This window comes from Colobus angolensis, unplaced genomic scaffold (genome assembly GCF_000951035.1).
Source record: "Colobus angolensis palliatus isolate OR3802 unplaced genomic scaffold, Cang.pa_1.0 Scaffold214, whole genome shotgun sequence".
Lineage (NCBI taxonomy): Eukaryota > Metazoa > Chordata > Mammalia > Primates > Cercopithecidae > Colobus > Colobus angolensis.
Window position 1 is genome coordinate 3,189,548 of NW_012115311.1, and position 13,972 is coordinate 3,203,519.

A 13,972-nucleotide genomic window follows, 5' to 3' on the forward strand; every position below is an offset into this window, starting at 1 on the left:
TGACTCAGGATTGTCATCCCAACAGTTTGGAAGGGCGAGGTGGGTGGATCACTTGAGCCCAGGAGTTCCAGACCATCCTGGGAAACATGGTGAAACCCCATCTCTACAAAAGAGACAAAAATTAGCTGGGTATAGTGGCACATGCCTGTAGTCTTCGCTACTCGGGAGGCTGAGGTGGGAGGATCACCTGAGCCCTAGGAGGTCAAGACTGTAGTGAGTTGTGATTATGCCACTGTGCTCCAGCCTGGGTGAGTGAGACCCTGCTTCAAAAATTAAAAATACATGAATACATAAATAAATAAATAAAAGAGGGAAAAATAAAGTCTTGTGACTTAGATTTTTTGAATCTTGAAAATAAGTTATTTGGAAGATTTTGCATTTAATCAAAAATTATATTTTTAAAAACAATTCCTTTTGTTTTTTACACTAGAAATGAAACTGAACTAAATAAGATCCATTCAACCACAAATATTCATTGAGTTCTTATTCCATGCCAGCCTCTGTTCTGTGTGCTGGGGCTGTATCAGAGAACAAAACAGACAGAAACCCTTGCCTTCATAAGGCTTATATAAGAGTCATTTGAATATGTATCTATATATAGGAATATATCAACGACTGCTATTTTAATCTTAAAATGAAGATGAAAACAAAGATTTTATTAAAAATATTTCTGTCTTACAGATCTCAGAAAAATAACTTACATAAATATTGCATCATATTTTTCTTTTACAGTAGCAGGTAAAACACGATTTATTTAATGGCAAGAGAAAAAAAGGGCACAGAACCAGGAACTGCAGGGCTACATATCTTGCTGAATACTGTAGACTTCCTGATAGCTCTCTGGTTCCTCGTGCACACAGAGTTGGTTGTCAACACCTCTTGGATCTACTACAATTCACTGCCAAGATGCTGATGAAAGGAATCATTCTCTCTGAGGTTCCAGAACATATGCTGCTCACTGACCCATCTATCCCCAGTGGCATGACCAGCAAAAATCTGTTAGTCTGCCTCTGATAGCTACTGCTCACTTTTCTGTTTTGTTTTCTTTCATCAGCAATGCATTTTCTTTTTGAGTTTCAAAAGGGAGTGAAAAATGAAAATTGAGTAAGTATGATACAAGGAATGTCTGCTAGTTCCAACTAGTCCTCCTTCCTACATGATAGTCAAGCCATCTAATATTAAATGAGTTGCAATACCATCTGATATTAAATGAGTTGCAATACCATATCCCAATTGTTGCTGCTAAAAACACCTATTTTTTTTTTTTACTTTTGTTATTAAATGAAACTGCAATTGGATCTTTTCCTCTGACATAGAAAAATAACAAAGTGGTTAAACAGGGTATTTGTGGAATGAGAGAACAGATTTTATATCCCATCCCGGCCACAAAACAGTTGTGGGATTGCAGGCAAGTTATTAACTTATCTTAGTGAAGGATTTATGAAGCACTATGGTGCAGTGGTTAAAAACATGGTCCTTTTGCCAAATCTCAGCTCTGCCCCTTACTAGTTGGCTAACTTTGGACGTATCACAGCCCCTCTATTTTCTCATCCCATGGTACTCTTCTCATGGAGCTGACCTAGGTAGGGTATTGGGAAGTAGGCCCAGCAAATAACCCAGTAAACATCAGCTATCGTTGTTTCTTCATAGTTCACTACCTAACAAAGTCCCTGGTATATAATGAGTACTCAATAAAATATTTGTTGAGTCAGGGAATAAAGAGATGATACAAGGTGTAAAAGAGATAGATAAAGTGCTTAAGGTATGTATGAAGTACCTTGCCTTTAATAAATATTCAATAACTGGTAGCAATAAGAGCTTTGCAATGCAAATACTAATGTGGAATATAAATACATATTTAGTTTATTAGTGATTTTAGTGGTTATAAAATGAATAATAATCTTTGAGAATATACATCTACAAATTTCATGTAATTCATGATTTCTTAGCTGTACTCAAGTGATACTCTGTCTTTTGCTATAATGCAATCTATCTCATTCTAAACATCCATAAATAAAAGTAGAGGTTGTATAGAAACAGTTATAAGCAATGTATTCACTGTAGAACTTGTATGAGGCTACCCTTCATTTTAATCTGATTTCCATTCCAGGTCCTAGCATGAATTCTGTTACCATCTTCAATGACTGAGGATGTGGGCCACACACAGAAGGCTTCCCAACTTTCTGTCATCCAGGTAAGTAACCATGTGAAGTGAAACAAGTAAAGCCTATGAACCTTTGCAGAACTGCTGGTATTCCCACATTCGTAGAAAATAATAGTTCATTGAAAAAAATACAACAAAAAGAGCTCTTGTTTGACATTTTAGCATCCAGCTTAAGAAAAAAGAGGCAGTGGAGAAAAAAAATGCAAAAAAAAATTTTTTTGAATTTTTTTTTTTTTTGTTAACTTTCCCAGTGCTATCCAGGGGCCCGTTGTGAGTAAAAAATTAAATAAACTCACCAGGAGTGGGAACTCAGGTAAAAAATAGATAAACCTATTCTTAATAATTGGTAAGGTGCTCTGGTTTTAGTTATGATTTTCCCTATGATTCATTTGCTATATGTTCAGGTACAAAGCAGAGTTAAGACCAATTGCTTCCTGATGATAAGACGGGATGTGCACATGTGCGCAGAAAATGTGTCCCTAAAAGAGAGCGCACTGAGAGCACTCAGAATATCCTAGACTAAAATACAAAGCATGAGAAGCTAGCCAGGTGGAGGCTCATGCAAAATGAAGATGGAAGCAGAGGCTGAGGGTGAGGCTGTGGGGAGACCAGCCCCCCTGCAACCAGAGCAACCTCAAAGACAGGGAAAGTGTCTTGTGAAAACCCGGTCTTCTAAAGTTAAGAGGAAAAAAAAAGAATTTTTAAAGTGAGGGGTAATTAATATTCAGATTCAAAACATGTCAGGGGAAATCAAAAAGAGTGGTGGGGTTTTGGCTGCAGCAAAAGTACAGCAGGGTGTGTGGGTGTTGGGGAGGGATGTTGGGGGTGGCAGGGATGTGTATTTCTATGCATAGAGGTCTACCGTTTGAGGCTTTTTAAGTTCATGGACCTGGTAAAATTTCAAAATAGTCATTTGGAGACAAGTATAGGTTTACTAACCTTTTACTTTGCCAATATTTTCCTAGATTCCTACCTTAGTTGATAATCTCACTCATTGAAATCTTTTTTTTTTTTTTTTTTTGAAACAGAGTCTCGCTCTGTCGCCCAGCCTGGAGCACTGCAAGCTCCGCCTCCCGGGTTTACGCCATTCTCCTGCCTCAGCCTCCCCCAGAATCTGGGACTACAGGCGCCTGTCACCACGCCTAGCTAGTTTTTTGTATTTTCTTTTTTAGTAGAGATGGGGTTTCACCGTGTTAGCCAGGAGAAATCTTTTTTTATCCCATGCAAATTCCATTAGCCTAGATGTCATAGGTACCAAAACCAATATAATTGCTTCAGGTGCTGCCATTTTTATCAACATATTAAACATTTTATGCCAACCATATTGCTGCTTAAAAGTACCAATATACTGCCAACTATATTTTATGCTTCTATGAAAATCAAATATGAACTTGGAATTGAAAAAAGGTTTCATTCGTTTGCTTTTGACTCTCAGTTTTATTTAAACGAAGTAAAGCAGAGGAAAATGATTAGTATTTAACGATTTACTGCTGGTTACAAAGAAAGATCACGACACTCATGTTTCAGAAGACTTTTATCTTACAGGTAAATTACAGATTTGCCTAAGCTCATTCTAAGATCCAGTGACATTTATTTTTATTTCATAACTTATTGTTCCTGCCGATTTTTATATCAGAAAAAGATCATATGTACATAGAAGGCTTGAAGAGATAAGTACCTTAACACAAACTTGTTGCTTGTTTCTTTAGCAATTAGAGAACTTTTAAATCTTTAAGCTTGAAAACTCAATCAGTAAACTAAACTGATATTTTAATCACTGTAGAAGAATTATAAACGTTTGCTAGAAAAATAAAAATTTGAGACAGAAACAAAAAATTAAACTTACTTATAAAAGAAGTTTCTCCCAAGTAGCCTCTACGTTTAAGAACAACATCTAGAAATTTGGAGTCCTCATTGATCAGGTAATATTCCTTTTCAAAGGAGATCCATGCCCAATTCAGACGAAAATGCTGGTTGGTTACCTTGTTTCCACCTTGAAAATAAAAAAATTAAAGCCATAAATTAGTGCTTTCTTGAATGAGTGATCTTAAAAATTCCACAGATTAATGAAGCAACATTAACAATCAATACAGCTACTTAGTTTGATGCACAACCCTGGAATATGTACATGGAAATACAGCTTACAGTCTAGGGACTGTTACACATAAATTCTGTCGCTGACATAATTCTTCACAAATTCCTTGCTGTTTTAGGAGGGGAAGTAGGTAATGGGTAGGAAGTGCACAACTACCAGAGGCTGTTTAGTTTAATCCTAAAACTAAACATCCAACTTGCAGGATAACTCACTTCCCACAAGGTGCCGCTGGAGAGCAAGTTTTCTAATCAGAAGACTGCAAGGCTCCTTTGTGATGTTCTAAAAAAACACACACTTCACAAATACCTTTTTCTGGTTCACAGAGCAATTGGGTGGAAGGTTTTAATTATAACCACCTAAGGAAAAACAAATATCCCTTCTTCGCCTCCCTTCCCCGCTATATTCCACTCCATTCCTTAGAGCAAACAGACAGTTCTTTTCATTGATTGCCATTCCACTCTGAAGATAAGGTTTTCCCCTCCCATCTTCCCACCAAAATGGAGCTGGCTGCCTATCAGGAGAAAATAAACCTTGTGTGTGATCTCTCTAATGTGAAAGCGACTACGTTGGCTAAATGAAAGGAAAAATGGTTATCAGCTGATCGATCACTCTGCTCGCATCCCTCTACTTCTTTTGATCTACACCAATTATTTCAGAGTAAGGTGAGGTTTACAAACAAAGGCATCAGTAATGCCTTTAAAGTCTTTCTGAAAGAGGCTGTGAAAAAAAAAAAAAGCCCAAGTAACAAACACAGCTAGAGGCACAATTTTCATTCTAGTTTCTTCTCTTTACAGTTCACAAAGAGCTTCACTACAGAAAAGGAAATGAGAGGAAAATCTCAAAACTTTAATAGATGCCAAAAAAAATCTACACAAGGGAAAACGTTGAGTGAGTGAAGACATGAAAATATGTACATCTTTGCTCAAACTTTTAAAAAATAAAAACTGTAGCAACTTTGAGCTATCAACGTAACGTGTACTAAAGATTAAAGAGAATACACCATACAACTGAGATTATGTAGGGAAATTGTTTTCTTGTTTACTGTTGTTTGACTTTCAAATTAGCACAAGCCTTTTGGACAGCTATGTGCCAACGTGTGCAAGGGGCAAAAAGATGGTTATATCATTCAATCTTGTAGCTCCTTCTGTGGGATTTTTGCTTTAAAAGAAGCAGAAACGTATTTGCAAGGAACTATTCATTGCAATATTTTCTATAATAACCCCGAACCTTAATAACCATCTAATAGTATATCAAATCAATAAAATGTTATTCAACTCCTAAACAATAAATACTGTTGGAACACCGAAAACACTTAAAAACACCACAACAAATCGTACTGATGCTGTGAACGTAGCTTCGTAAAATGAGGCATGACACAGGTGTAGCTGCCTGGTGTTTTCAATGATGGGATTATGGACTTTCCTATTTTTAGTTAATTTATCAACTATAAAATATAAATAGATTGGGGCCGGGCATGGTGGCTCACGCCTGTAATCCCAGCACTTTGGGAGGCTGAGGTGGGTGGATCACCTGAGGTCGGGAGTTCGAGACCAGCCTGACCAACATAGGGAAACCCCGTCTCTACTAAAAATGCGAAACTAGCCAGGCATGGTGGTGCATGCCTGTAATCCCAGCTGCTTGGGAGGCTGAGGCAGGAGAATCGCTTGTACCCGGGAGGCGGAGGTTGGGTGAACCGAGATCTCACTATTGCACTCTAGCTTGGGCAACAAGAGTGAAACTCTGTCTTAAAAAAAAAAAAAAAAGATTGGAGAGCAGGAATTTTGTGTAAGTTTGTCAGTTTAACAAGGAAACTCATTCCACATTTTGCCCTGATGAAACTTACTACGCCTAACGTCTGCCGCACCCTGAGTGCTGTTCTGGAGAGGAGAGGCCATGGGCTAGGAGGCTCCTCAGAACTGGAGTCCAAGGCCCACCCACATCACTTCTAGCTGCTGTCTGACTCTGACCAAGTTACTTCTCTAGATCTCTCTGTTGCCTTTTCTGGAGAGTCAAGTGAGGGTGATGCTAATTAGCACCTGTGATTTCTTCGAAGATTGGCTCAGATAACCCATATACACACACAGTACTCTGAGATCAATAGTATCATTCAACAAATGCAAGCTCCCTCTGCCCTGCCACACCATGCACGCCCAAGCCCACCCTGCAGGCCCACTGCTGGACTACTATTCGTCTGCCTTACACCCACCTGTGCTCATTTCTCCTTTGCCCCGCCTCTTGCCTACAGTTTTGCCCATATCAAGTGGAGTTTTCTTTTCTTTTTTTTTTTTTTGAGACGGAGTCTTGCTCTGTCGCCCAGGCCTGGAGTGCAGTGGCCGGATCTCAGCTCACTGCAAGCTCCGCCTCCCGGGTTTACGCCATTCTCCTGCCTCAGCCTCCCGAGTAGCTGGGACTACAGGCGCCGGCCACCTCGCCCGGCTAGTTTTTTGTATTTTTTAGTAGAGACGGGGTTTTACCGTGTTAGCCAGGACGGTATCGATCTCCTGACCTCATGATCCGCCCGTCTCGGCCTCCCAAAGTGCTGGGATTACAGGCTTGAGCCACCGCGCCCGGCCCAAGTGGACTTTTCTTTGCAGATTTCCAGGTTCATCCTGACCTACCCTGATTGTTCCCCTTGCGCTCTAATCTGCCCATTTGGAGGTCAAGCCAAGATTCTTGCAGCTCCTGGGATGTGCCACCCTCACTCTTTCCCTCACCCCTGTCCTCTTGCCTAACATGAGGACCGCTATTCTTCCTTGGCTGACACTTCCCACTCCTTATGGCTGCTCTATCTCCCTCCTGTGTGAAGCAGCTGCAGCTGCTCCAGCCCTCTCATCTCTTTGTGATTCTGCGGCTGTTCTCTTATTGATTACTCTGTATAGTTGTGCACTTTAGTGGGTATCCTCTCATATTTAATTGTATTAATTTACTAATTGTACTAAATTGCACTAATTTACATCAGTAATTGAGAGTACCCATTCTTTCATTATTGCCAATACTTGTTCTCATTGTTTTTAAAAATATTTTTAAGAATTATTGTGTTTATGTTCCAAGTAATGGAACATATTCCATTACTTGGAACATCATCTAGAAAGTAATAGAAAAGATAGAATAATATGCAATTGATTAAATTAGTATATAAAACAGCTCTGATTTCAAAACAAATTATTAGATGAAAACACCTTTATGCCACACTCCTGTCCACTTTAAATTGCGGTCCCAGCAAGCCTAGGTTTCATTCCAAACTTCTTGTCATGCTCTCCCAGGCCTTTTCTTGTCCATTCTAACACCCATATCTTCACATTGCATCACTTCCCCCTAAAGAGAAATATCCAGCCTCTCACATCCACCCTCTCACTCTTTTCTGGACAAAGGTGGCTGTTTTTGTATCTGCTATGTCTTCTGCTCAGGGCATCCTCAGTTTTCCTACTCTCCCTGGGAATCCCTATTCCTCTACCTTTTAACAATTCTTAGCTAATTTTAAGATTTGATTCTAACCCTTTCCTGAGATATTCCAGAAAATATCATTCTCTTCTAAATATGGCACATTTTAAGAGTATCGAGTCACTGAGGGCTTCTCTCTTCAGTTTTTATAAAACAGCAAGCCTAATGCAAACTCCAGCACTCTCTACCCCTTTATTCTGATGAATTTTTCTCTACAGTACTTTCCAAAATCTTATATCCTACATATATTTACTTTTTTTTTTTTTTTGTCTTTTTCTGTGTTCTCCCACTGCAACACGTGATCCAGGAGGTCAGGGAGTTCATTTTACTTATTCTTAGAAAAATGCCTCTTGAATCAATTAGAAAATGAATTTTTTTACATATTTTTTTTTTTTTTTTTTTTTTGTCTTTTTCTGTGTTCTCCCACTGCAACACGTGATCCAGGAGGTCAGGGAGTTCATTTTACTTATTGTTAGAAAAATGCCTATTGTATCAATTAGAAACTCTAATGTCTTGGTTGAAACTTCTGTGGTCCTTCATTTATTGAGCAATATAAATTTTCTATGTAAATGTAACATATCTCTTTCATTATTGAATCTTTTTATTTAAAAAACAGTAATTGGTTTAATGACACCCTTTCTAAACTGTTGCATACTTCTTGAAAGACTTTAAGTGATACATAAATGTGAATTATTGGAATTTGTGTTTCTCTAAATGACACTTTCAGGGATCATTGATGACTAGTGGGCTATTTAACCCTTCCATTCCTTTTGTGGATGGTTTTAGAGATACCTAATTTCGTCTCTACTTAAACATCTGTAAAAACTATTTCTAGGTTTGTGCCTATGTTCTGAAAGGAGGAAGGTGCCAGGTTGCTGGTTAATCAGAGGTTTTGAATGACACGTAGCTGAACAGTTTGCTAGTATTTCATATGTACAACCACCACCTTGAGATTATATTTCAAAATACAATGCAGAAAAAATACAAAGAAGCTTTGATTTGTAAGAAAGGGAGATGGTCCAAAGTAACTATTATAGAAAATTTAGAATTCCCGCTAAAACTGGGATTTTAAACCAGAGCATATAAATTAAATAGATATTTCACTAGAAAATATGAAGTCTATAAAACTTAACCCTGAATGGAATTAAATACTACATAACTCTTCTGAACCTTACACATGGGAATCAGATTTGGTTTCAGAATTCATAAAAGCTTAGGTACTCACTTCTTATGCAGGAGGGATATAGAGATTTGAGGAACCAAGCTGTAACTTATCGTAACTCTCTTTACTAAAACTGTGACCTTGTATAATTGAACTCTGTATTTTATTGAAAGAATAGAAAGATACTTTATTTACTAATTTGTTACCTATCAGGTAAACTCCTCTAAAACCTCAATTAATGGAAATAATAAACGTTGACACTTAAACAAAAGCTACAGCTTACTGAATGTGAAATTATAGATGAAGTTAAATAATGTTAAAAACTGACAAATTTTTACTTAAACAAAATTCGTTGCCTTTCTAAAATAGATGTTATCATTTATGATGCACAAGGAGCTAGTCTCAGCACCTCATTGGAAAAAAATTAAAGTCCATGACTCATGTCATAAATCCACACAACAGGTGCCTGACAGCTGATAACCACACTCCCAAATGCTCTGTCTTCAAATCCTGACACCAAAGCCATTAAGGTTTTGATGAAAAGACCTCTTTTGAACTTATCCAGCTGGTCTTCAGATTTCTTCATTTTCTTCAATTCCAACTCAGTAGTTTTTCTTTTTTTAGAATAACAAAGAATACCAAACTCCAATTAGCCCTCCCTAAAAGCTCAGGGCTGCCTGATCTCTCTGAAGACAAAGCATTTAATCTTCAATAATATGGAACTAGTGCCACAATTTTGACTTGTATTTGATAAAGGGGACATGTCCATTTAGCTTTGACAACAAATTTCTTCTTGGAGAATCGTTACAAATAAAAAATATTGTTGGTAATTTCTAGCTTGGTAAAATCTCATTTGCCCAGAATAAAGTTCAGCTTCAAAGCTGAACTGAAAAGCAACTATACAGAAATTTTTAAAAGCTGGATGTAGTCCTTTAAATCAGCAATAGATATAGATATTTATATGAGAAAAGGTTAAGATAATAATACTATTACCTACTTTATTGGGGAAATTAGATCATTTGATTTTCGTTATTGTCTTAGCGACATGGTCTCACTCTGCTGACCAGGCTGGAAGGCAGTGACACCGTCACAGCTCTCTGCAGCCTCAAACTCCTGGGCTCAAGTGATCCTCCTACCTCAGGCCGCTGAGTAGTTGGGACTAGAGGTGCAAGCCACTGCACTGGGCAGATAGTTTGATTTTTAAGCAGATTTTTAAGAAGTCTTATTCTCTTAGACAGTAAGGACAGTGATTAGCAAACATGCAGCTACCATCCGAATCAATGCTAGTAATTATGGTGCAAATCTAAAATCAAAGTTAACATAAGGGATTAATTTCATTGCCATTTCTGTGATAGGATGATCTTCTCTTGAACTTTGCATTGCCTTAGAATCTTCCATAGGGGAATCTCCTTGAGTTTGTGGAATCCTGTTCTCTGGCCCCTAAAGTCAGACTGACTTCACTCTTTGCTGAAAACCACCTGGTGCAGAGCTGAAGCCGACTTGGCTCTTCCCCTGCCCCCAGGGGCTGGCATTCAACTGCAGGAGATGGCACAGGCACCTAGATAATGTGCACAAACTAGAGCCTGGCAAATGCTGTGAGAGGCACTGATAATGAGCTGTGGGAGTTCACAAGAGTGAGGGATTACTGTAGCCTGTGGGGATCAAAGACAAATTCATGGAAGAGATAGTGTTTAAATGGGGGCTTAAGTACAGGGTGGTATTTAGACATTTAGAGAGATGGAGGGGAAGGCGTTCCTGGAAGATTAGGTATAAGAAGAGAGATAAGAAATCCGGTGGAAAGAAAAAAGGAACTTCAAAGAATTCAATGTGGTAGGCACTCAGGGCATTTACTAAATATTTATTTCCTTCTCCTCCTATTTAAGAGATTGGATATTAGAGACAAAGAAGGCGAGGTCAAGATACATCTGCAGCCCGCCCTGGATCATTCAGAGGTGACTCAGGCACCGAGGGATGACAAGCTTTAGACTACTTGATAATTTCAATATTGATTAGTCCAATAGTAAGGTATTCAAGAATTGCTGCTTATGATAATTGTTACATCGTTTTCTCCCTTCCTTCTGAACACTCCCTCCTCACCATTTCCATTGCCTAACACATTCTAAAAACAAGGCAGCACAGCACAGGGGTCAGATCCACAAAGAAATACGGAGATTTGGTAGAGAAATGTAGAGAAAGAGGAACGGGGCCGGGTGCGGTGGCTGGCACCTGTAATCCCAGCACTTTGGGAGGCCTAGGAAGGCAGATCACCTGAGGTCGGGAGTTTGAGAGCCTGCACAGCATGGTGAAACCCTGTCTCTACTAAAAATACAAAAGTTAGCTGGGCTTGGTGACAGGTGTAATCCCAGCTACTCAGGAGGTTGAAACAGAAGAATTGCTTGAACTTGGGAGGTGGAGGTTGCAGCGAGCCAAGATCATGCCACTGCAATCCAGATTGGGCAACAGAGCGAGACACCATCTCAAAAAAAAAAAAAGAGGAGTGGCATGACAAAGACCCAGGAGGTAGAGGGAAACAGGCACAGCACCATGATACACGTTGGTTTCCATTGGACACACATAGCTTGTAGTGATCTTTTGGGCCATTTTTAGAATAGGCATGTACAAACACAAAAGAATAAATGGAGCTATGATATCTTAGAAACTGTCACACAAACTACACTGAATTGAGATCAAGTATGGATTATTTCATACTCTACTCAATATTCTTCTGTAGACAGGTAAGAAATGGCCAGACTACATGGAGATGGAGATGGATGCTGACAAATATATCAACGTTCACCTTACAAGCCAAGAGTATCGCAATCCACATTACTATGTGTAATTCTGTTCCTTGAGGACATGATATGGTTACATATATACCCACCCTAGGTATATAATGTGGGTATATAATGGGTATTTGCACACAAGCTTCCAAACACTGAAATTCCTATTCATCTACTATGCAAAAGACTAATATATGGTTGATTCTCATTATTCCTGGATTCCATATTTACAAATTACTCATGAAAATTTATCTTAGCCCCCAAATTAATACATGTGGTACTTTTGTGATCATTCTCAGACATGTGCAGAGGGGCATCAAAAAATTCTCATCACCTGACACTCTGTGCTTTCTTGTTTCAGCTCTCATGCTGTAAAGAAGTATCCTTTTCACATTTTTTTTTTAGTGCCACATTTTCTATATTTTTGTGCTTTTCATTGGTGATTTTGCTATTTTTAAAAATGGTCTCCAACCGGCCAGGCACAGTGGCTCACGCCGGTAATCCCAGCACTTTGGGAGGCCGAGGCGGGGGGATCACCTGAGGTCAGGAGTTTGAGACCAGCCTGGCCAACATGGTGAAACTCTGTCTCTACTAAAAATATACACACACAAAAAAATTAGCTGGGCATGGTGGCACATGCCTGTTGTCCCAGCTACTTGGGAGGCGGAGACACGAGAATCGCTTGAACCTGGGAGGTGGAGGTTGCAGTGATCCAAGATCACGCCACTGCACTCCATCCTGGTCGAGAGAGTGATACTCTGTCTCAAAAAACAAAAAAGGCCCCCAATCATAGTGCCAAAGCACTGTCTGGTGTTCCTAAGAACAAGAAGGCTGTGATGGGCCTTACAAAGAAAAGTTGTGTGCTAGATAAGTTTTGTTCGGGCTGTAAGTGCCGTGTTAATGAATCAACAACATATATCTAATAAGGTGTCTTTAAATAGAAACACACATAAAACAAGGTTATAATTGATTGGTTGATGAAATGTGACCAGAGGCCCATAGAAACCTAACCCTGTATTTCCCCTAGGAGCAATGCTTCAGTATTTGCCAATTCAGTATTCACTGTGATTTTACAGAAACGTAACTATGCTGAATAATTAAAATCAACTGTATTTATTCTGTAAAAGTCACAATAGGTTATTCTTTGGGGACACACAAAAAAACGGAGCACAGAAGCAGAAAAATGTTTACCCTCCATACATTTTATCTCCCTTTCATCAATCCCTTTTCTGGCATATGCTCAGGAGTGCAAATTGAAAGGAACCCTCACTGCATTCTCAGATAGGCAGTTCTGGCCTTCCTCCAGCCTCTGTCCCTGGCCACGACACTACTAGGATGTAGACACAGCTGTGGCTTGGGAGTGAAGGGTGTACTGGCTCCTGCATGGCTACCTGCTGTAATTTGAGGGTATACAAAGAAAATGTGTAGGATTGTTGTTAGCCTATAGGAAAGTGATATACACGGGATGAATTCTAATGAAGAATCACTCCTAATCCTACTAGAGAATTTTAGGATAATCCATTCTAGGATCTCAGTTTAAGCGACAGCCCACATCTGGGGTTCCTGTCTTCTTATGCTTACATGGGAAACTGGAGTGACAGACCTCACGGAAGCTGATTTTCTTGGGCTATAAAGGAGCCTGTGGAGAGTGAACTTGTGGTAATGAAAATGGATGTCAGGCAAAACAATAGACTCTATACAAAAGTTTAATCATCTGAGTGTAGGGATTCAAAATGTAGTGTAAGTTTTCTCATCTCTAATTCTTGCCCAGGCTTCTGGATGTATTTTTGGATTCCAGGGAAAGAAAGCAGCTGTGGAAATTTAAAGAGATGCTTAATTAGTCTCTTTTTTCACACCAGGGGCCAAGCAACACACTTTTGGATACCCTTTTCCTTCAATAGAGCATAACGGAAAAGATCACCACACAGCTATGTGGCCCACCCCTGGGGGTTCCTGGGGCCACAGGGAGGGTTCCTCCTATGGAGGAGCTGGGCATAGCTGTGATAGGATTTCTAGTAGAGCTGTGCAGATGTTGAGCAACTGGGCTTACTATGGAGAACACCTATCCTCGGGACAGAAGTAATATTAAAAATAATCTTGACTGGACGGACACAGTGGTGGCTCATGCCTGTAATCCCAGCACTTTGGGAGGCCAAGGTGGGCGGATCACAATGTCAGGAGTTCAAGACCAGCCTGACCAACATGATGAAACCCCATCTCTACTAAAAATACAAAAGTTAGCGGGTGTGATGGCGTGTGCCTGTAGTCCCAGCTACTCAGGAGGCTGAGGCAGGAGAATCACTTGAACCCGGGAGGCGGAGGTTGCAGTA

General features: G+C 39.5%; 1 protein-coding gene across 1 annotated transcript in view; it reads right to left on the minus strand.

The window, feature by feature from the left end:
- FREM2 (FRAS1 related extracellular matrix protein 2) overlaps nt 1–13,972 on the minus strand; it is a 194,413-nt gene that overhangs the window by 115,881 nt on the left and 64,560 nt on the right. Inside the window, exon 3 of the mRNA XM_011942985.1 lies at nt 4,011–4,157. Within this exon, the coding sequence (XP_011798375.1) occupies nt 4,011–4,157 (147 nt within the window). The remainder of the gene's footprint in view (nt 1–4,010; nt 4,158–13,972) is intronic.